The sequence below is a fragment of the Balaenoptera physalus genome (genome assembly GCF_965194825.1).
Source record: "Balaenoptera physalus genome assembly, chromosome: 7".
Lineage (NCBI taxonomy): Eukaryota > Metazoa > Chordata > Mammalia > Artiodactyla > Balaenopteridae > Balaenoptera > Balaenoptera physalus.
The window spans coordinates 23051549-23076286 of record NC_138886.1 but is presented as its reverse complement, the minus strand read 5'-3'; the positions used below and the strand labels follow the sequence as shown (position 1 = coordinate 23076286).

The 24738-nt window shown below is 38.3% G+C and overlaps 1 protein-coding gene across 1 annotated transcript in view; it reads right to left on the bottom strand.

The window, feature by feature from the left end:
• SVEP1 (sushi, von Willebrand factor type A, EGF and pentraxin domain containing 1) overlaps positions 1-24738 on the bottom strand; it is a 196701-nt gene that overhangs the window by 38817 nt on the left and 133146 nt on the right. Inside the window, exons 35-40 of the mRNA XM_082469099.1 lie at positions 23733-23924; positions 21899-22066; positions 9817-10489; positions 5373-8164; positions 4636-4861; positions 2750-2905 (exon numbers count right to left, since the gene is read on the bottom strand). Of these exons, the coding sequence (XP_082325225.1) occupies positions 2750-2905; positions 4636-4861; positions 5373-8164; positions 9817-10489; positions 21899-22066; positions 23733-23924 (4207 nt within the window). The remainder of the gene's footprint in view (positions 1-2749; positions 2906-4635; positions 4862-5372; positions 8165-9816; positions 10490-21898; positions 22067-23732; positions 23925-24738) is intronic.

The window sequence follows — 24738 nt, the reverse complement described above, 5'->3', positions numbered from 1 at the left end:
TGACAAGCCATCAAAGCCAGCTCCCTATTTGGGTACTTCCAGAGTGGACTACACGCAAGTAGCTAATTTTAGTCAATAGGTTAGCATTTTTCCCACTAAGATATTTTCCTTTTTCTTCCAATAATTCACATAATATTCTGTTCCAATTACGTCAATTTTTGTTCCAATAAAAGCTCAACTCTATTTTCTGTAACTATTGCTGTAAAAAACAAAAATCAAACACCGCCTGTTGGTTCCCTCCTTAGTAAGTTGCAAATTTTATCATGCTTTTCCTTCTTTCTTTTTCTCTCTCTATCCCTTTACTTATCTTGTTTTTGTTTTTGTTTTGTTTTTTATCTGGAGTTTTAGATCCAGATTAGCATCAAGTTACTATTTTTGACATAATGTATCTGCTTAATCAACAATTAAGTTAGATAGTTATAGTAAGTTTTAGAATCATAGAAACCACTTTATTGCTCACTACCAGTGATTTTAGAACATGACTATCCCATTTTTGAGTTACTTTGATTTATTCCTCAGTTGCCTGTAGTGATTTTTATTTCGAGAAGACTGAATGTGTAGTAAAATTTTTGAGATTTAGATGGCTCAAAGAAGTTGTTTACCTTACATAAAAATGATAATTTATTTACATATTAGAAAATTTTAACATGATTTACATTAGCTGTCTTAATTGCTTTGTCTGATTTTGGTAATAATATGCATACTAGGAGTAATGATAATAACTACCCTCTACTGAACTCAGTCAATGCATAAAGGGTGGTGCTTGCCACTTTCTTTTATCTCCAGTCCTTGCAGTAACTTTGCAAAGGTGGTTATGGCCTTTCTACTACAGATGGGATGAAACAGGGGCTCAGAGAGGTTCAGTCAGTTCCCCAACATCTTTCATCCAGCAAGAGCAGAGAGCCTCTAACAGAAGTCTGCTGGGACCAAGTCCCTATTCTTAACCACTTTTCCAGCCATTGACCTTTGGTATCTGGGGCACTTGTTAAAAATGCAAAAATTCAAATTCAACAGTTCTTTTTTTGGTAAGACTTTTCCCTAATGGTGTGTTTTTCCATCCAGAGGCATTATAATGTCTGGGTGCCTCTATTTTTTTTTCTGACATCAGTAGCCATGATGATGATAACCTAAATCCATTAATTCATAAGAGCTGTAAATTCTGAAATTTAAATTCTATCATTATTGACTGATTTCATCTACTACTTGGTTACTTAGTCATCCAGTTAGCATTGAAAAGATACTTTTCCCCCTTTCGTTGTGTTTGCAAAATAATGAATTTGCTCATGGGTATCCCCTAAAAGTTACCAACTAATTTTCTTCTAGTATCATTGTGAGTCTACTGTCATTCATGACGTATTTGATGTGTTTCAGTCCATTAAAGTTATTACCCTTATTGATGCTAAAATGGTCTCATCTTGGCCTGTGGAAGCCTCATCCAATTGGCTCCTGAGGTTTTTTTTTTAACATCTCGCCTTTGATAGGTTCCCTCCTAACTCATAGGATAAGCTTTTCTAGGCTAATCTTTTACATTTCATGTTCCAGACCTGGACTTGATTATTTCTGTAAGTAACTGGACATTAATATTTATAAAAACTTTCTCAGGTGATTCAAACATGTAGCTTGGAATAAGAACAACTGTTATAGCATCTCTCTCAATTTTGTGGTTAACACTGGGATATTTCCAAAATTTTTAAGGTAAATTATCTACTTCCTGAAATTTAATGACCCATCAGTTTGCTATACATTTGTTTAGATTTTACACCACTTTTCTACTTAACAAATTGCAAGATTAGTACTCTCACATGAAGAGCAACTGAGTTTCAAAAACAGAAAAACTCTTCAATTGCAATAACCATTACATTATCATCCTTCTTTCCCCCCACCTTTTTTTAAAAAAAAATCTTTTGAGGAAATAAAACAAGATCCACCTAAGCCTAGTTCCAGCTTTCATGGACCTATCTTATGAAAGTTCTCTGGTTCTATGGTCAGTAGAAAAAAAATGGAACATGCTATACACATTTAACAAATCACTGTCAATGCATACGTCTGCAAAACCTACATTTAATACCATTATAACAGCAAAACAGGAAAGAAGTTTCCCGAAAAACCAAAGGACAACATTATGTAATATAAAACAGGCCTCTTAAAGTTCAAATTTGATGATGTGATCATGCTTTTAGCAAAATTGACTGCAGCATTCGCACCAAAGTAAATAGGTGCTGCTGATGGGATTTTAACATTACAAACCAGGCAAGCGTGGTCTTGAGACCTATCATGGTATTTGGTTAGAACTGCTCTGGGGATTTTTTTCAGGCCATACCTGCCTGGTGGGAACCTGGCATCTCAGTCAAAAACCCTCCAAGGTATTTGGGCCCATTGCTTGAGGAAACCCTAGCTCTGTATAACTAAATCCTTATGGTTGCCTCCCCACAGTGACAGAGGGACTGTGCAGAATACAATTAACAGGAGGCGAAAACACAGGTTTAAATGACCAACTAAAGTCTTGTGGCTGGTATACAAAGTTCCTCTTTTTTTCATGGCTTTGATTCTTTAATTTGAGACTTACTTTGCTTTTTAAAATTGTAAGTCACTTTAAATATTTCTCAGAGAGTGCTAAAATATAAGGCAACAAAGTATAGAAAAGTCTTTTAGGACCCAAATCGGTGAAACAAAATGGCGTAACACTAAAAATATTCCTAAGTATATTGGAAAAACAAATTAATGCTAGTTAAGCAATTTGTTCGCTTACCTCTAATTCATAACCAGTTTCACAGTGATAAATAATCATGCTTTCAAAGCTGTATTCACTGCCAAACACAAACCCATGTTCTGGACTTTCAGGTTTCCCACAAGAAACTGGACTGCAGGATTCATCAGAAAATGGTGGCTCCCAGGTGCCATCAATCTAAATAACAAGTTGTAAGTTACATTTAGAAATTAGTACCCATGAATGAAGAAGTCTGTAAATATTGGTTGTATAACAGAATAATCCCCAAATGATAGTCAGAGGACCTAGGACTTGGTCCTACTTCTGCCACTTCTTATCTTTGGCCTTAAAAAACACACATTAATTATCAGATGGCTTTAACAGTCATCACTAAACAATTTTAGACATTTCTGAAACTCACAAAACAAGCATTTTCTTCCTAATAGAATCCTTTAAAAAATCAAGAACACCAAGAAGTATGTTTTCATTATGATGCATGAGGACTGGATGATAGATACCAATATTTCATGACTTATAGTAATACACCCTTATATTTTACATAATTCTGCGTTTTAATCTAAAGTTGATGAGAAACAGCAACTTTCAGGCATACGATCCAAAGTTTAAAAAGATGGCTTCCTTTTTCTCCCTTCCCAACATGAATACTTGAAAACATTCTATCATATATTGTGAGCAAGTCACATAGTTACAGAAAAAAAAAAGACACACATACGTTTACTTTATTTCCTCATCAACACAGTTAGAATTAACATGTTCCAGCCTTCTTTTCAGGTATAGTGAGGCGTACACAGATGTTTCCCTTGAAGACTGTTATTCTCTTGCTAATGTTGTTTTGTTTTCTTTGAGGAAATAGCATATGAGTTGAATAGCAGTCTAAAACAAGACTTGAGGCTAAGCCCTTTATTCTACAGATGAGCCAGAAATAATTATATATATATATATATATATGACTGCCTCATAATTAACCATTCCCCTAATGTCAGAAATATACATTGTATCTAATTTTTCAATACTGTAAATAATGCTTCAATAAATATATTTTTTGCACAAATGATATTCTGGGTATTACTATTAACTTTTAAAAGCTACATAGTATTGTTTTCTTTTGATACATCTGGAGTTTATTTTGGTATATATTAATTTTTTCCCTAGTGGTTACTTCATTGTATCAGAATGATTTGTTTATTAATGATTCCTTTCTTCACTGACTTGTGATGATTCCTTTATCAGGATCTACTTTTGACTTATTTCTTCCATTCCATTCATTTCCCCTTCTACCGAATTTTACACTAATACCACACTGATAGGAGCTTGGCAATTCTAAGTAGCTTTATTAAAGTGACACAAGTAGTAAGCAGAGGCAGAATTTGACTCCAATTTTTGTTTCTGCTACCTTTGCTCTTCTACTAAACCTGGAAACATATTTGGTAACAATTAGGCCTCATTTCTACACATAGAGAGTCTATGTGTAGACCATACACATAGTTGATTTGTCGTGAATCTCTTGTTATAGATATTTTAACATTTTATTTACCTTTGGGACTTTTCACCTGCCCTTGGCGCTTTCTTATTTTTAAAAATGGGACCATTGGAAAGAAAGATATATTTTATTATATTTCTACCAAAAAACTTCTCAAATTCTTTGACGTGATTGGAAACGAGACATTTTCTCTTTTCAGGACAGCAAGATACTGCCTGTGTGGATATATGTATATGTATATCTATATCCACACACTTACATATACATATATCTATATACACACACACATATATATATAGTATAATATACACTTACATATATATCCACACACACACACACACACACACACACACACACACACACACATAATATAATATATATAAATGAGTTATATCCTACATGTTCTAATTAAGACAGAGAATCTTACCTGACATGTTGATATATTAACTCCCTCATAGGTATACCCTTTTGCACATGACACAGAAACTTGCTTATTCACACTGAAATCATCCCCATGAACAAGTATGTGTGTTATGCTTGCTGGCAAAGGACATTTTTTAGGACTGCAAGAGATTCTCTCTGGGAACCAACGACCATCTTTCTGACAGGTGAATGTGTCTATCTCTGTATCCATCATATAACCTTCTAGACACCTGCAATGGGAAAGTAAAAATGAGTGCCTTAAAGGGAGTGCAATATAGTTGGTGACTTATTCTTGGATTCAAGAAGCTGTTATAAAGCTTAGTAGACATTTTATGTGATGTATTAAAAATAACTCAAATGTCAGGGGGATGGAGCTGCCTTGCAAAAACACCAAGAAAACAATGACAACCAGATGAATCCTTAGTTATCCACATTAAGGATTAGCCAAGTCTAAAGTTGCTTTAAATGTTGTTGACATGATTTACCTTTGTTCTGGATAATATCATTATTAAATTCATTTTTATTATGAAAATATCTAACAGTTCAAGAAACTCTAGACGAAGTCAATGGATTTCTGCATAATTGTGGATAGAATAAAGCCAAGTGTTAAAAGCTTCAGTTTTTGGACTGCAGTCCAGAGGGGGTGTTTTCTTCCCAGTTAGCTAAATTTTTGACCTATCACTTTTCATTTTACAACCCTCCTGCCTGTGCCCCTTGGAGACTCTAGAGCCATGGTCTTACCTGAGTTTCACTTTACTTCCATAGGTGTGTACCTCTCCAGTTGCCACTGCACTGGAGACAGGTGGTGGGGGTCCACAGGACAGGGGCTCGCAGACAGGATAAGGCTGGCTCCACGTCCCTTTCTCTGTACAAATCAGATCTGAACTGCCTCGGATGACATACCCAGATCTGCAGTTGTAAGTTATCACATTTTCCTCCAAAGAGCCACTCTCACTGGTGAATGCATTTGGTATCGTTGGGGGAGAACCGCAAGAAGTGTGTTCACAGCGTGGGAAGCCAGAGCTCCATTGGCCATTGGCTTCGCAGGTGATTTCAGAAAGTCCCAGGAGCTGGAAGCCTTTGAAGCACTGAATCCGAGCTGCCTGTCCGCAAGCAAAATCTGTCCCGTTGACTGCTCCGTTTTGAATGACTGGTGGGGAACACGTGCAAGGCAGGCAGGAAGGTGGGCTGCCACTCCAGGAACTATTGGAGAGACACTTCCTTGAAGGACTTCCATGGAGCTTATAACCGGGAAAGCACTGATACTGTATATGCCCCCCATGATAAAAGGAAAAGCCATTAGGGAAGCCATGGGTAAGATCTTCAGGAGGGCCACAGTTGACTGGTTTACAGAGAGGAACCTGGGCATCCCAGTTACCATCTGACTGACAGATGAGTTTGGGGGCACCGTGCAACACATAGCCGTCTTGACAATGGAACACCACTTTCTTCCCGAAGCCATAGTCTAGGCCATCCATCACCCCATTTGCCACCTGTAGTGGGGGGGCACACCTGACAGGCACACAGATGGGAGTCGTCCCACTCCAACTTCCATCAGCAAGACAAACACGACTGCTGGCCCCCTCCAGCAAGAACCCTTCATCGCAAGTGTACTCAACCTCTTTTTGGAATGTATACCCCTCTCCCTTTACCTGACCATTTGCTGAGACTGGAGGTGAACCACAGTCCACAGGAATACAGATTGGCTCATTCCTATCCCAATTTTTATTTTCTTGACACGTTCTCCTGTCAGTGCCATTCAACACATACCCAGGATCACACTCATAGTACAATATGCTCAGGAATGTGTAGTTGCTTCCTTTGATGGAGCCATTCATAACTAGATTTGGTTTGGGGCATGAGATGGCCTCACAGCGTGGGGAAGTACCACTCCATTCTCTATTCTGTAGACAAAGTCTTACGTCGGAGCCCACCAGAGTGTGCCCAGGTTTGCAGCTATACTGTATGGCACTGCCCATGGTAGTGTCTGTAAAATGCAAAAAGCCGTTTTCAGGAGCAACAGGCAGGTCACATTCAACTGAAATGCATGATGGCGCACTGCCATTCCAAGTTCCATCCTCCTGGCAGATCAGCACAGGGTTCCCCAAGAGTTCATATCCTGGATTACAGGTGTATGAAACCAGGGTGTTGTATCGGAATTTTGCTGAATGTGTAGCAGGAGATCCCTTTGTGTTTCCCCAGGTTTTAGCCACTGTTCCCAGATGATGAGGCGGGTGAGGAGTCAGATATGGAACTTCCATCATGTCTTCTTCTTGGTTAAAATATTTCTGACCATCTCTGACCTTAGTACAGTCTCCAAAATCAATGTGAGGGGGGAGACCGCAGTCTATGAGTACACACGTTGGGATGGAGCTTGACCATCCCGACTCTTCACAGGTCTGCATGGCGTGACCAGCTACCTGGAACCCAGGGAAGCAGCTGTAGATGATCATGGCACCATAGCTGTAATCTGCACCTTCTACGAAACCGTTTTCAATGGGATGTGGGGGATCACAGTGGATGGCACTGCAAGATGGGACATCCACATCCCAATCACCTGTCTCTAAACAAGTCAAGGCTTTGGGACCTTTGAGCCTGAAGCCCCGGTCACAAGAGTAGGTGATGGTCTGCCCATAGTGTAGGTTTGTGTAAGAGAATTTGCCATTCGAGATCTCCTTGGGCTTTGGGCACTCAATGGGTTTACAGGTTGGTTTTCTTCCAAGCCAGTGACCATTTTCCCCACAAAGAGTGGTAGAATTGCCCACCAACTCAAAGCCTGGCTTGCAGGTATAGAGAGCTGTGCTCAGATAGGCAAGACCTTGCACGTCAATGATACCATTGAGGATTTCCTCAGGTTGGGGGCATTCTACTGGCACACATTCTGGCAGTGGAGAGCTCCAGGTACCATCAGCCTGGCAGAAGGTGGTAGGATCTCCTCTTAAGAAAAACCCATCCACACAAGAATACTTGACAGTACTTCCAAAATGAAGAGCAGGAGAAGGAGCAGGGACCCCAAAGGAGATCAGTGGAGGCGGGAGGCAAAGAACCATCTTACACACAGGAAAAGAATCATTCCACTGCTGGGATGGCAAGCATTTCAGGACAGAGGGGCCCTGGAGGGCGTTCCCTTCTTTACAGGAAAATGTCACCACTCCCACCTCGGTGGTCAACTCCTTCAAAACCAGTTGGTTCTCCAAGAGGGGTGGCTCTGGGCACTTGGCGGGCACACACTTTTGGTTTGGCTTCTTATTCCATTTGCCAGATTTCAGGCATGTCCAAGAATGATCGCCAATAAGCTCGTAACCCTCATTGCAGAAAAACTGAACCTTGGACCCTACTTCAAAATTTTCTCCTTTCCTGTAGCCATTCTGGATCGGGGGAGGTTTTCCACAGTTGAGAGGGATGCACGACAGAGGGGATTCACTGTGCCAGTGGCGATTGGCTTGGCAGACAAACACAGGACTTCCGACCGACTTATAGCCTGGGTTACACCGGTATCTCACTTCACTCTCAAAGGTCCTGCCAGTTGTATGCTGGATAACAGGGAGAAAACAATGAAGTACAATTTGTATAACACGTAATATAACTGACAAAATACAGCAAATCACAGTAAAGAAGAACTAAACTAAAATGCCTATGTTAAAATGGATCAATTAAGACATAAGCAAATGAGGACTTGTATTTTTCCAATAGGTCCACTCTATTTTTTTTATTTAAATAAACAAAAAGGATGGCAGAAGGTCAAATTAGGTAATCCCTACAGCAGAAATGTTGGCCACAGTGGTAAGCCCATAATAAGTAAAGATCAATAGTCTCTAAATCGATTGATGAGTTGATGAAGCAATACCAAAAATTATAAATTACTTGGTAAATTAAAAAAATCTCACTGACCAAAGCAGTGCTATAGTTTGTTGCTTTACTCACAGAAAAGGAAACTTACACAAACATACATTTGTTTACGCTTAGATAATAAGAAAAACAACTTTTTTATGGATATGGACCTACTGTCAGAGTTTTGTGTTCATTCTTAATATAACTTTAAAAAATTGCTGCCATAAGATAAGGGTGGAAAATAAAAAGTAATATTTTACCTTTTAAACAAAAAATTTAATATTCATACTCTCAACATTCAAATATATAAGTGAATAACATAGTAAGAGGTCATTTTTAGGCAGTACAAAGATGAATTACTTCTGAAAACTTTAAAAAGATTGCAATGGTTCTTTTGTTAATGGTACGTATAGCTTCCGTGGTGCAGTGAACTTCTTGGTATTTGGACATGATTATTTGTTTTGTTTATTTATCTATTTCTTGGGTACCCCACATGCATGTAAACACCATGCCATCACAGACCTAATCCGTGTTATTAAATACTAGATCTCCAGTGCTTACCTGGCACCTCGTAGGAGCTTCAGAAATATTTGTTAAATGAATAAATGAAGAAAGCCTCCTTACATATACTAGACACCTTCTTCCAATGGAAAGCTAATACATCTGAGCAAAAGTCTTAAATAAAAGGCATTCACTGTTGTTTTAGAATATAAAGGAGAAAAGGCACTATGTATGCGTGGGTTTTAAAAAAGTGTTTAATTAGAATACTGTCTTTAAAATGACTCTTGATTTGGGGGAATAGATTGTTATTCCTGTTTTCTTGATAGATTTAATGAGAAGACACATAGTAACGAGAAAGGAGGATATGTGTGGATCTGACAAAACCCTTTGTCCTGATGAAATTACCTTTAGGTTCCCTAAAAGAAAACTGCAAAAACCACCTTATGGTGAATGGATGGTTTACCCCCATCTTTTGTCTAAAAATAAGAAATGATAACAGATTTCTCTAGGTTCCATTTAGACCTTGATTTCTATAAACAATACATCCATCTTGGAATAACTTTTTGTAAATCAAAATAGTATCTCTTAAAACTATTTTATTCTAACTTCATAGCTGGGCTAAGATATTGTTATAAAGTGTTTCAAGTGCTTATATGCTAGTAGAAGGTAGAAAGCTATAGATTAAAAGGATTCATGACCTCTATCAAATTCTCTCCAATATTTACCACCAATAGATTTAGCGGCTTCTGTTATTCACCTATTAGTCTGTTCATGTCCCTGCTTCTGAATAAGCCACAGTGGGCTGGCCCTGTAAACGATGAAAGCCATGGACACTTGTGAATCAGTCTCTTACCTCCAGAAAGCCATTCTCAACCTTTGGTGGTTCATTGCAAGATACAGGGTGGCACGTGGGTATGGGGCTACTCCACTGTCCCGTGGCTTCGCAGGCGCTCTTCTTCTCCCCTTTGATGTAGAAGCCCCTGCTGCAGCTATAAGCCACCACGGCTCCAAAACTGTAGTTTGATCCAATCGCATAGCCGTTCATGATGCGGGGTGGCTCTCCGCAGCGCACGGGGATGCACTGGATGGACATGGGGGAAGGACTCCACTGCCCACCTCTCAGACATTCAATCTTTGCTGAGGTGTTCAGCACGAAACCCTCCGTGCATTTGAAGCTCACAACTGAGCCTGCGGCAAATCTTGCTTTGCTCACAGATTCCAAGATGCTGTAGGAAACAGCAGGGGGTTTTTCACAAAAATGAGCTATACAACGGGGCATGGCCTGATCTTCGGGGGGAACCCACTTGCCCTGGGCATTGCAGAGGAGCTGGGAGTTGTCTGCCAGGCTGTAACCGTCTGAACAATAGTAGAATGCAATGTCTCCAAATAACCGATGGGCAGTCTCTGGAGAGGCATGTTCCACAATGGGGGGCTCATCACAGGAGACAGCCAGACACTGCTGGTCACTTCTGCTCCACTTGCCATTGGCCAGGCACTCGATGGTGTCAGGACCGGCAAGGGTGTAGCTATGAGATGAGGGAGAAAGGAACAGTAACTAAGCACATTATTTGAGAAAAGGTGTTTGCATCTTCTTATTCTGCTTTTATTTTTTAAATCTTTCCACCAATGACTTTACTTTTACCCTTTATCCTTTAAAACAATATTTACGATTTGAATTTGAGCTTATTGATCAAATGACCTTCATTTAAGATATACATCTTGTTATTAATATTAGGGCTTGTTCAGAAAGGGAAGTGGATTTTGCTATTTATACTACCAAATGTAAAATAGATAGCTAATGGGAAGCAGCCGCATAGCACAGGGAGATCGGCTCAGTGCTTTGCGACCACCTAGAGGGGTGGGATAGGGAGGGTGGGAGGGAGACGCAAGAGGGAGGAGATATGGGGATATATGTGTATGTATAGCTGATTCACTTTGTTATACAGCAGAAACTAACACACCATTGTAAAGCAATTATACTCCAATAAAGATGTTAAAAAAAAAAAGAAGAAACTCTAAAAATTGTTACACATTTCTTTAAAAATAAAAATGAGGACTAAGCTACGGTCCTGTCTGACTCAATTCAAAGTTGAAACTTCATCTATCTATAGATGATTTCCGTTGCTTAATTTGATCACCAGTCTTTGAAACAAAAGCTCTGATGAACCACAGGTAGCCTGCATATAACTCCTAGTTATCCACTTGCTTATAATCAATGAACTTTAAAGGAGGGATTATAATTTCAGTCTCCATTGTTTCCTAAACTCTTAACCATGTGGTTAGCATTAAAAGCTGTGTCTGCATATGGCTCTGCTATTCAACCAGCACGAATAAATTTTGCTTTCTTTATTCACAGGTATTTCCCCATATATGATGATAGATTGATGATTTACAAAAATCTTAAATTATGCTCAAGTGCTCTCTCAATGAAGCAGAACAAAATATTAGGATACGCAGTATTAGAATAATCACATTTGAGTCATTCTGATTTTCATTCTCACTTTCGTACTGAAGAGAAAGAGGACAGGGAGTTTGAAAGGACTGTCTAACATCCGATCAGTCCGTCTTGATAATAATGAAGCATAAGGGGATTAAAATAATTTGGCACCAATTGAACCCTATTTAGAAATATTAATTTCTTCATTTTGCAGATGAGTGAATGGTCGTTCAGACAGGCTAGGAAATCTGCTGAGAGTCACATGGGTGCAAGCAGCAGAGTTAGGATCTGAATTTGGTTTACTGGATTCCAACCCTTCTATCTTTCCCATGATGTTGCTCTATCTCTCTTCCTTTTTTTTTTTTTTTAGGAGATGACTCTCCCTTTGTATGTATGTATGTATGTATGTATGTATTTATTTTTAACATCTTTATTGGAGTATTATTGCTTTACAATGTTGTGTTAGTTTCTGCTGTACAGCAAAGTGAATCAGCTATACCTATACATATATCCCCATATCCCCTCCCTCTTGCGTCTCCCTCCCACCCTCCCTATCCCACCCATCTAGGTGGTCACAAAGCACCGAGCTGATCTCCCTGTGCCATGCAACTGCTTCCCACTAGCTATCTATTTTACATTTGGTAGTGTATACATGTCAATGCTACTCTCACTTCGTCCCAGTTTACCCTTCCCCCTCCCTGTGTCCTCAAGTCCATTCTCTACGTCTGCATCTTTATTTCTGTCCTGCCCCTAGGTTCATCAGAACCATTTTTTTTTTTTAGATTCCATATATATGTGTTAGCATACAGTATTTGTTTTTCTTTTTCTGACTTACTTCACTCTGTTAGACAGACTCTAGGTCCATCCGCCTCACTACAAATAACTCAATTTTCTTTTCATGGCTGAGTAATATTCCATTGTATATATGTGCCACATCTTCTTTATCCATTCATCTGTCGATGGACACTTAGGTTGCTTCCATGTCCTGGCTATTGTAAATAGTGCTGCAATGTCCTCTCCCTTTTTAAAAGGAGGTCGGTTAGATCGCAATCGGTGGGTGTCCTGTGGAAACTGTATGGCAGTGTCATTAGTACAACTTATCTGACCTGCCCTTCAGCAAAGATTCTTAAGTCATTAGCTAGCAAACATTTCTCCTGAGGTCCCTTTTCGTTTTATAAGGAATCGGCTCTTATAGAGAGATTGGAATTCCTTCACCCGCTCTGGCAAGATTTAGGAAATCCATAGGAAACAGAAAGATCAAGGAAAAAATGATAGAGCATCATCAGAGATGTGTGTTCCTACCCTACCTACAGTCATATATTGTGCTATGGATAGAAGTGGTCTCAAAGCGAATACTCATAGCCTTCCCCAATAGCTGAGCACAGTCTCCAGTTAGGGTCTGCTGCAGTTCATTGTTGTGGAAAAGCTCAGTTCTTTGTATAAGAATCTGAGCTGAATAAATTTTTGGATGGCTTCTGTCTTAAAGAATCCAGGAAGATATACAAAGACAGTATGTTACAAGCATAATTTTATTATTAAAAATACATTGCCTTAGGTCTGAGTGCCTAGGCTCTGCTATTCCTGTGTAGAATGTGCTCCATTTATACAGGCTCTTATTTTTGGGTCTTCTTCAATTTATTTTATCAATGTTTTGTAGTTTCAGTGAACAGAGTTTTCACATCCTTGGTTTAATCTACTTTTTTTTATACAGCAGGTTTTTATGAGTTATCTATTTTATACATATTAGTGTATATATGTCAATCCCCAAACCCAATTCATCCCCACCCAACCCCCCGCCAGCTTTCCCCACTTGGTGTCCATACGTTTGTTCTCTACATCTGTGTCTCTATTTCTGTCTTGCAAACCGGTTCATCTGTACCATTTTTCTAGATTGCACATATATGCGTTAATATACGATATTTGTTTTTCCCTTTATGACTTACTTCACTCTGTATGACAGATTCTAGGTCCATCCACCTCACTGCAAATAACTCAGTTTCGTTCCATTTTATGGCTGAGTAATATTCCATTGTATATATGTACCACATCTTCTTTATCCATTCGTCTGTCAATGGGCATTTAGGATGCTTCCTATAGAGGCTCTTGATGTTTTATATTTTTATAGCACAATTTACATCCTTTGCACACTTTGAACCATGCATCATTATTTTCATGGGGTCCTTTGATGTTGCTACCATATTTCATTGGCTGAAGTTTATAGACATCACCTGAGACATCCCTGATTTATTAGGATCCATTGTGCCATCTATAGAGTGCTTCCTTTAGGTAATGGGACTGGCTGCTGTGAGGCAGAAGCCTCTGCCTCCAGAATCTTCCTTATTCCTCAAAGCCTCTTGAGGACACAAGAACAGAGTTTTGTAATCTGGCAGCACTTTGTTAGGCCTCTGACCCCTGATCTGCTGGAAAATCTCCACCAATGACTCTTCCCTAATGGAAAATCACAGCAAAAAGCTCTTCTGTAATATAACGGAAGATTACCACTAAATATATGTATTTTGAATAAATGAATTTAAAGAATGCATTTTCAATACTATCCATACTTTCCTAGAACTGACACCATCCCTTTCTCTGACTTAAGAACTTGACTTTTCTTTATGATTCTCAATCAACATTTAGTTCTTCATTAGGCAATTCGGCCATGCTATGTGCTAGAATCCCTTCCTTAGTGTACAAGGCAATGTCAGTGCATGTACTTTGTGTCCCAGATGAAATAGCTTTTGAGGGGAGTCGTGAAAGAAGCAGGAAAGGAAGACAAGTAACAGGAGCAAAGAAATGGGAGTGTGATATAGCTGGGGACTTCTGGGGACTTACAAATAGTTAGGAATGGCCTATGAACATCTGGAAAAGGAAGCAGTGGTCACTAGGATCTTGTGTGTTTTTGACAGTTGTGATGGTTAATGGGTGAAGATGTGGCAGGCACAGATGAACTGGAAATGGTTTTTGACAGTTCCTTTGACAAGGATTCTCATAAGATTTTAGCAGAAGAAATGCTGCTAGAACAGAAAGATAGTTAAGTGGTTTATTAACTGGATAACCCAAAGAGTATTGGTTAATAGAAGTAAGCTAGTTGGGTGTTTTGTATCTTCTGAATGTCACAGAACTCTGTCCTTAGCCCATCAGTTTGTAAGCAACACATAACTGTAGGGTGAAGGATAAGGGTTTTAACAGGGCAGTTCAGTGTTTCTAATCTTACTAGGTAATATTTAACAAAGATAAAATGGGAGGTCTTGTATATAGATAATAAAGAAAAACTGCACAAAGGGAAACCTGGCTTAGTGGCAGCCAATGTGAAAGACTTTAGTTTCCTCGAATGAGTTGAATGAGTCAATGGTGACATCCTTAAAAGGGTTACTGCATCTTTAGAAACTCATTTATCCAGAAAGACAAGAAGAGAAATGAAATAAATTGTTATGTTTTAAGTAACATGTGTCAGTCCCTAGACTTGGTGTTTTTATCTCTCTTGCAGTTACATTCTAATTTGCACATTCAGCTCTGGGTATCACAATTCAAAAAGGGCTATAGACCTATTGGAATAGGCTCAGAGGAGAGTGACTCTGAGAGTGAACAGACTTGGAATCATGCCCATTGATGAGAAAGAGAAAGGCAGATTTGAGGTTGAGCTGGCTGAAACGTCTGTCTCCCTACACCTTCACTTCCAAAGCTGCAAGCTTGGCATCTTAACCAGAGTGTAGGATCATTTTTCAGTCATGGAAATGTTATGAAGGGGCTGGGATCCCTTACTGAAACCTCTCAATTAGCTTTAATGATCCATTTGTAGAACCTTGGGGCCAAGCTATCAATACTTGAATGGCTGGCATTTCAGAGGAGCAGAGGAATTTACACTGAGTGGCTTCAAAAAGGTGGAAATAAAGCCAATGCTTTAGACTAGATAGCATATTCAGTGAAGATGGGGACAGAGGCTTATCAAAAATAACTGTCTTCTGAAACATATGTATCAGTTAGTCTTTTAAGATGCTAAAGAAGGATATATTCTCTGAATGCCAAAAAAACAGAGGAATTAATTTGTAGTTATTGCCTAGATAGAACTATAACTGGTCTCTGATCAAACTGCCACACCATTTCATTATGTTAGAAATCAAAATGAGTGTTAAGATTTCTGGAAGACATATTTCACCTGCTTATGTAAAAGAATCACTTAAAAATGATAAAGTTTTGTACAGATGATAAGATACATCCTATATACGTTGGCTACTAAAACAGGAAAAACTGGAATTGGTACAAATCTAAAACATTGAAATATTTAATTTTACTCTGTGTGACCTTTTGTATTCTCATTCAGGAGACACCGGGGACACCCTTGCAGTCTGTTATTAAAAATCAGGCCATACGTATTATAAAACAAGTTGTTTTCCTCCATAATTCCAAGGAAAATTGTCCCATCGATATTACAGTGATGTCATAGAATGACACATTTTAGGATACACTGGCTGTAATACATTATCATACTTCTGGAATGATAACAAAAAATCCTTTGAAAATGGGCAGAGTAATCTCCAGATGCAATTTTCAGTGATTTGATTCATGGAGTGAATGCCTACTAACAGGCATAGGCCTGGGAAGCTTTGTGAGAAGGCTCCCCAGTGGGTTATTAGCTCTTCTCTTCTGAGAAAAAGAACCTTAAAAGAGTCTTAAAAGAGCAGCATACTAGATATTTAAAGGGCTGCAATTTAATAAGAGCAATAGAAAGTATAAATCTGTATCAGTAATTAGTTCTGTTTTCAATTGAAAAAGATTACAAAAATGTTATCGTAGTATATTCAGTAATTGCATTTAAAAGTCTATATTTGAGAAGACTCAAAAGGGAAACATTCTATCAGGATGTTAGGATGTCAATGACCCTTCCTTCCTACTGAGTTTCTCACCAAGAGAGTATACATGAGGATGAAAAGGAAAATGGGAAACAAGTGACCATTTTATTAATTGAGGCAAAAAGCTGAAAACCACCAGTGTAATGTTTTGATAAAAGGTGAATTTGGAAGGCCAATTTCAGGGCAGGAGACAGAAATCAGACTTATTCCTTTTCTTCTCTGGCATTCATCTTACTACTCCAGTCTCCTAAAGTCTCTGCTCTTCTATCCTAATCTTGAGAGAGTGTCTTCTTTTCTTAACCCAAGGAAAGGCCCATGCAAAGCACACCACCAATAAGAGAAGACAAAAATATTGAGACCAAAACAAGAATGTGTGTATGTGCACCCAATAAACAGGAGTGGGTAGCTTAAACGGTGTGTAGGTCAGTGGTCTGTGTTAGGCAGCCCCAAGGGAGAAGAGGGAATTGACAGGGCTAGGGAGGGAAATAGGCCCTAACATTCTTATCAGGCCAACAGCATCTTAGGAAGTGGAAGGAGACAGCAGGATGCCAAAGCCATTACACAAAAGCCATGACATGAACACAGTGATTCCATCCTACAATAGAAAAGACATAATGCATGTTGACCTATGCTAATCAATCCCTTGGTGTGGAGAGATAGAAAAGGAGTGAAGAGAGAGAGGACAAGCACTGACTTCTAGTTCTGGCTATAATATTGTCTGAACACCCTCCCTATATAACACTTGATGAAATACAACAGAAATTATTTTAAATGCATAGCTTAGCTGACCAGAAAGGAAATCTCTATGTCCCAGAAATGAAGAGGAAATTAAAAACAGAAAAGTAAGCCTGTGAATGAATGCTATGGTCGCCCTTGGATTGGACAGGAAAGGGGAAATAGAGAGTAATAGCTGAGTCTCTGGCAAGAATCTGTGTCCTAGAAGGACATACACGGAAAGGATATTCACCAGAAAAATTCCACCTAGAGGCCTAGTGAGATGACAAGTGAGATCTCTGTATTTGCTGGGAATCTGGCTGGAAAAACAAAGTCCCGGCTAAGGTAGCAGAACCCAGGACTGCACGTCATGTGGACTTGAGGGTAGGGTTTATACTGCTCATTTTGTATGGAAAGCCTTTGAACTGATAAATAAATGTAAAATTAAGTTTTTGGATGGTGATACTCCTGGGGCACCTAGAAGAAAAATTAATCCTTATACTCAGACCATTAAAGGACTGTCACAGATCAAACAAGTCCCAAACACTATAAGGACAGAATCTGAAATTACAGAACACACATGCACGCTTTCCATCATGAATGGGTCAGTAGACAGAACAAATAGCAAGATGAGGGCACCAATAAATTGAGATAATAGAAAAAGTGGTCTAAAATCTAAGAAAAATATGAAATAAATATGTTCAAATAATTAAGGACAAAAACCCTTAAAATCCTATTTAAAAGGAAGAGACTATGTAAAAAGAAATAGTTGAAAAATAAAGAGAAATTCTAAAAGTAAAAATATAGAAAATAAAAATTCATAAAAAGGGGACACATTTCAAAAGCAGATTATAGATAGTAGAAAGGAAAATTAGTGAACTGGAAGATATATGTGAGGAGATTATCCAAATGCAACCCAAGTTTTTAAAGAGATAGAAAATGTGACAGGTTAATAAACATGTAAAGTAGAAGTAAAAGCTCCAATATTTATCTAATAAAACTTACAGAAATAGAGAAAAGTGAAAGTTAAGAAGAAAGAATACTTAAAGTGAAAATAGCTTATTCTAAAATTGGTGAAAGATACAAATTCTCAGATGTAAGAAGTACAATGAGCCCTGAACAAGGTGAATGGCAATTAGTACAACTTTAGTCATACCCTAGAGAAACACCAAAACAACGAAGACAAATTAAAAAAATAAATAAAGGGAAAACACATTACTTATAAAGGAACAACAATTCAACCAGTTTCTCAACCTCAGCACTACTTACATTTTGGACCAGAAAATTCTTTGTTGTGGGGGTCTGTCCTATGCATTGTAGGATGTTTTAGCAGCATCCCCAGACTCTATTCACTAGCTTCTATAGCACCTTTCCCTCAACGGGGACAACCAAAAACATCTCCAGACATTGTCAAATGTTCCTGGAAGGCAATATTGCCCCTGGTTGAGGGCTACTAAATTAGACTGACGGAATCCTCAATAGAAACACTAGAAGTCATAGGGCAATGGAAAGATCTTTCAAAAATGTTTATGGAAGCAAACTATTAATGTAGACTTGTATACCCAGCTAAACTATAATTCAAGAGCAAGGGTAAAATACTATTATTTTCAGACAAAGATTGTGTAACATACTGACTCTTGCCAAAAGAAAGATATAAAGGATGTACTTCAGGAAGTAGAAGCATTAAACCCAAAGGAAGGAGTGGGATGGAAAAAGCAATTCATAAAAATGAATGCTTTTTATGAAAGATTCATAAAAATGTTAGTAAATCTAAATAAGCATTGAGTATATTAAAAAAATGACTAATTTGGAAAGTTGTAAAATAAGAGGGAAGTAAAATGTAGATAGTGATAAGACATTTAAGATGAGAGGGGTGACAAAAACAAATATTTTCTAAGGTCTTTGAGTTGTTCAGCAGAAAAGCAAAGAAATTGAGTATGATCTCAGAGTAGGAAAAACTTCGTAAATTTGACACATACAAAAAACAAACTCTAAAGGAAACGACTGATAAATATTAAGGACTATCTAATATAAAGTTAAAAATATGCATGCCTCATGACCCAACAATTCTCACTTCTGGTGTCTAGGCCAGAGGTATTCTTCCTTCTATGGACAGGGAGATGTGCAACGATGTTTACTTCAGCACTGCTGTATCATCAGATAAAGTGGAAATCAACTAACCCTCTACTAGCAGGGAAATGGGTAACTTAGAGATTGCTCATTCGGACAAGGAAGCACTATACAGCAGTTAAAATGAATTCTGTTGATTTACATTTATCAACAAAGGCAAAAAACATGACGTTAAATGAAAATCAAGCTTCAAAAGGATACTCAGAGTATGAAACAACGTACACGAAAATTAAAACATTTAAATCAACAGATTATTTGTTGATGAGGACATACATATGTAACACAGAAAAAAATGCACATTTACTTTGAGAAGAGAAAGTGATAAGAATGGCTTCTAGTTATTTTTGTAATACTGTATTTCTTTTATAAAGAGAGATCTACAATAACTATGGCAAAAATTTAACATGTACTTTTATCTCAGCAGTGGATACACAGGTAATTTTAAATAGAGATTAATTTGGTTTTGTGCTCTTTTGTATATTTAAATGTTTCATTAGGCATTTGTCCAGAAAAAAGGAATAAGACAGAGCTCTCCAGTCTGGCCACCCTCATAACACTCTAAGAGTAAGTGTATGTAAAGGGGCAAAGTGTTCTTCCTCTCACCAAAATTTTTACTTTCAGAAAAATGAAACTATCTCCTAATAGCTATTGATATTTTTCTTTTAGGAAAAAAACATGAGTGGTAGTGATTTGTGACCATGTGTACTTGCTATTAATTTGATTAACTACTTAAGATAGTTTCCCCTATATTATTAAAATGTCATCACTTTACATAACAATAATGATGACACAGAAAATATTAATAAAGCCATATTTATATAGTACCTTCATGCACATATAAAGCACTTTTATAAAAAATGGCCTCATACCCTTTAACAGCTATATGACTGAGGTGACAGATTTGGTTTCCATCTTTTCAATGAGAAGAAAGCTCCCACAGGGTGTCTATTTGCTTAGAGCAGAAGGGATCTGTACGATAACGTGGCCCAACACTTTTATGTTTTAACTATAAAGTGGGAATAATATATCTTCTTCAAAATCCCCCTCTTTGTTGAAGGGAGCACATGAGATAATTCACAGGAATGTCCTTTGAAGAATGTAAAACCCCCTATGAATGCAGGGGTTTGTTGTGATTTTCATTATTGTCTTTATTGCTTCTTTTAACAAACCCTTTTTGTATAATATGCAGACTTAACATTAGGCAGATATAGAACTCTTCTTATGATATAAGTGAATGATTTATAGAGAAAAAAAGAAAAATGGGAATTTTTATAAGAGCATGATCTTTAAAAGTACATGCAAAGACAAAATTCTAGTAGGAGATATAGTAAAGTATCATTTATCTTTGGGCAATTTAAAAAAATATATTTTTATTTTCTAGTTTTATATGGTGATAATACATTACTTCTTAATCAGAAAAAAACCCAGAAGTTGTCAATATCTAGTTATTATTCGGAACATTTATATCGATAAGGTTTCACAAACATTTAAATGACTAATCTTAAATAGTACTATGTAGTTCGCTACGAAGCAATTTTTAAATGAGTCAATCCACAGGGGAGAGATGGGGCCATCAAAAGCTAATTCCTACAAATTGATACAACATTGTAAAGCAACTATACTTCAACAAAATAAATTTTAAAAAGCTAATTCTTACACTGACATTTTAATATTCAAGATTTCTTTTCTCACTTAAGAAGGTGTTAAGAGCCGGGATTTCTGTCAGTTATTTACGTGAGTATTTGACTCTCAAGTTTTTTGCAAGAAAATATTGTTGCCACCTGCTGGTGGCCTGTATTAGTGGAACGGTCTTCTATCTAGGTGAAAACAACTTCAACTTTCATGTTACTTTCATGAAACTGTGTCCTCTCTTCTGTCCTAACATCATAATAGTGGCACAGCTTGTTGTGTTATTATTTTCTGGCTAGTCCATGCAGTATATCATTTTACTCCTCACAATATCCATAAGGAGTATCAACCTTTAATGAACTCATAGAAGCAGAGAGAGGTTATACCATTTTCCCCGGGCTGCACAGTGAGTAAATGATAGAGCTGAGACACAAATCCAGAAAATGGCAGCCCCTCTGCTGCCACTCGTTCCAACTGTATGAAAAGCATCTGTGGTAAATCTGGAGTGTGAAAGTTATAAACTATTACTGGTGAAAACATTTACTGAGGAAGCACGGAAAAAAATGAGCAATGAAATGCCAGTCAGATGATCTGGGATTTAATCACCCCTCAATTCTTTACTGCCTGCCTGAGACCCTAAGCAGACCACCATCCCAGAGGGAGCCTCTCCTTTCTCTGTTTTGTCTTACACGGTTTTTGTGAGGATAAAATGAGATAATGAGTATGAAAGCACCTTGTAATCTGTTCCTGTTTTTTTACACTTTACCTCTGAATTAAATGAGATTAAAAATTTTTAAATCTGAACTTTTAAATATTTTTTTTCATGCAGATGTGGCATTTTTATGTTGTGACCTACGTCTTGCATTTGGTTTGGCAGAGGATAAATACACAAATACCTATTTAAATATGCTTTTTGCATCTTTAATTAAAGTACAGAGATATTTTCCACTGCATTGCCCAATGTCCATTATTCAAGGCCTAATTTGATAAATTACTCTAATTCCAGGAAAACATTGTTTCCACAGGGGAATATGCTCCCTTTCTGTTGTAAGAAAAGAACATAAAGCTCTCTTTGGCTTTGGCTGCCAGGAAATTTAATTTAGTATTCAATGGAGCCCATCTGCGGTTGGGCCCATCCTCTCCCAAAATTCCTTTCCTTCATTGGGTTTACTCACCCTTCTTTGCAAGTGTAAGTGACAGTGTTCCCAAAAGTGAAGTTACTCCCGGTGGTGACAGCATCTTTGATGGCCGGTGGCTCTCCACAGAAGACGAGATGGCAGGTAGGTGGCGCTCTGTCCCAGCTGCCTGAGGCCGAGCACTCGATGACCAGAGGGCCCTGCAAGCTACAGGAAAGAATGGTGCCACCTCTTTTGTTGGCTATTTACTTACTGCTTTGGAGGTGAACTAGGAAGGACTTAGGAGAGAATAGGGGACACTTGAGGAATTTTAATACATAAAAATAAAGTTTCTTCCCATTTTATTGCTTTATATAAAAACAAGGGAAATCTGGGACTTCCCTGGCAGTCCAGTGGTTAAGACACTGCGCTTCCACTGCAGGAGGCACAGGTTCAATCCCTGGTCAGGGAACTAAGATCCCACGCGGCAATCAATCAGTCAATCAATCACTTTTTTTTTTTTTTAAAGGGAAATCTCAGCTGGCTATAGATTCACTTAAAACTATGAGTAGGCTAAAACAACATAACTGGGGTGCAAAATAAAATGGTTCAATGTGCTCATTGGTGGTGCTGTGATTAGCAGATTACTTGGATGAGAAGGGGTAACATGCTGGTTAGGATCCAGTGATAAGGAAGACAGACACCCAGGAAGTCAGGGTAACTGAGGTCAGAGGGCACTGTCCTTGCCATTAGCCTGGGCATCTGAACCGTGTTGCTCATCACTCTGACCTCTGGTCTTCCTTTGAATTTAAAAACCTCGCAGGCCTACGGCATGGCTTATCCACCTTCACTTGCCAACCAACTTTTGATTGTACAACTCACTCCATTTTCTGTTCACTTGATCTGTTTCATGTCAGATCCTGTTGGCCAAGTTTTTGATCACAGCCCGACTCTTTATTGTCCCTTCTTTTTGTTTTGTTTTGTTTTTATTTATTTTATTTTTGGCTGTGTTGGGTCTTTGTTGCTGTGTGTGGGCTTTCTCTAGTTGCGGCGAGCAGGGGCTACTCTACGTTGCGGTGCGTGCGCTTCTCTACGTTGCAGTGCGTGGGCTTCTCATTGTGGTGGCTTCTCTTGTTGCAGAGCATGGGCTCTAGGTGCGTGGGCTTCCGTAGTTGTGGCTCGCAGGCTCAGTAGTTGTGGCACACAGGCTTAGTTGCCCTGTGGCGTGTGGGATCTTCCCGGACCCGGGCTTGAACCTGTGTCCCCTGCATTGGCAGGCGGATTCTTAATCACTGAGCCACCAGGGAAGCCCTTTTTTTTTTTTAAGATTTTTTTGATGTGGACCATTTTTAAAGTCTTTATTGAATTTGTTACAATATTAACAAATTCCTTAGTTCCTTGACCAGGGATTGAACCCGCACCCGTGGCACTGGAAAGTGAAGTCTTAACTACAGGACCACCAGAGATATTGTCCCTTCTTTTTGAACACACACACCCCATTAATCAAATTAACCTCTTAACAGTATTAAAGACCCTGGTCCTTATCTTGACATGATTTTTACGACATCCTATGCAATATTTCGTTTGCCAAAATACCCATCACTAAAGCATTTTATTAGGTGTTGTGTTATGCTTCGTAAACATTTTTTGCTTTCCTGCTTAATGTCTGAATGTTTATAACATTGAATTAGAGGTCCCAGAGTCAAAATTAGATGGAATATTTCCCTGGGCATTTACTATAGGCTGAGCCTCAAGAAGCACACACATTTGAGAATATCTTTTTCATTTAAAAACTTGTATTTCAAGCCAGCCAGTCACATGCAAGTGAAACCCACTGAGTAAATAATGAGGAACAGGGTATTGTAGGAAGCTTGGCTGGTGTCTAGGACTGTACCTGTATCCCTTCTCACACGAATACGATGCAGTAGAAAGATAGGTGAGCCCACTCAAAATATATTTCCCGTTATTTATGTCTTCGGGGCTGGAACACTTGACCAGTTCACACAAGGGAGGAGAATGACTCCAAGAACTGCTAGCAAGGCAGGATGATTCCTTCTCACCCTCCAGAGTATATCCTTTGTTACACCTAATGAAGAGAAAAGAAAATGACAGAACAGAATGTCTTATTTTGCATAAGTTTATCTGTGCCGAAACTTCCAAAAAGATCAAGAATTTACACATATTGTTAGAGCACTTTTTTTTCCTACTGAAATAATGCTTTGAAAAAATTTTTTCAGGGTTGAATACTATGCATCTTGCTCACAGGGATCCTGCTGAGTGATAAACAGAAGGACAGATTTAGGATTTGGCTTGTCTGCAGTTTGTGTCATGGATTAGTAGCTGCAAACAGAAAATTCTTTTTTTAGAATTTATTTTATTGGAGTTGATTTACAACGTTGTGTCAATTTCTGCTGTACAGCACAGTGATTCAGTTATACGTATGTATATACATACTTTTTTCATATTCTTTTCCATCACGGTTTATCATAGGATATTGAATATAGTTCCCTGTGCTATACAGTAGGACCTTGTTGTTTATCCATTCTCTATATAATAGTTTGCATCTACTATCCCAAACTCCCAATCCTTCCCTCCCCCAACCCGCCTTCCCCTTGGCAACCACAAGTCTGTTTTCTATGTCTGTGAGTCTGTTTCTGGCAAACAGAAAATTCTTGGTTTGAGAGTGGTCCTGTCTAGAATGAGTCCCTAGGATGCCGTGGAAGAAGGCCCTGCAAGCTAATGAATATTTTTGGCTATAAGCTGGAGCTCTGGATCCAAACCCAAACATGTAATTCAACTAATTCCATATTAATTTGAAAACATCCTCTGGGATTACTCTTTGTCTTTTCTTCCAGTATTCTATCGCTACCAGCGTGTAATCAACAAACTCTACAATGCAG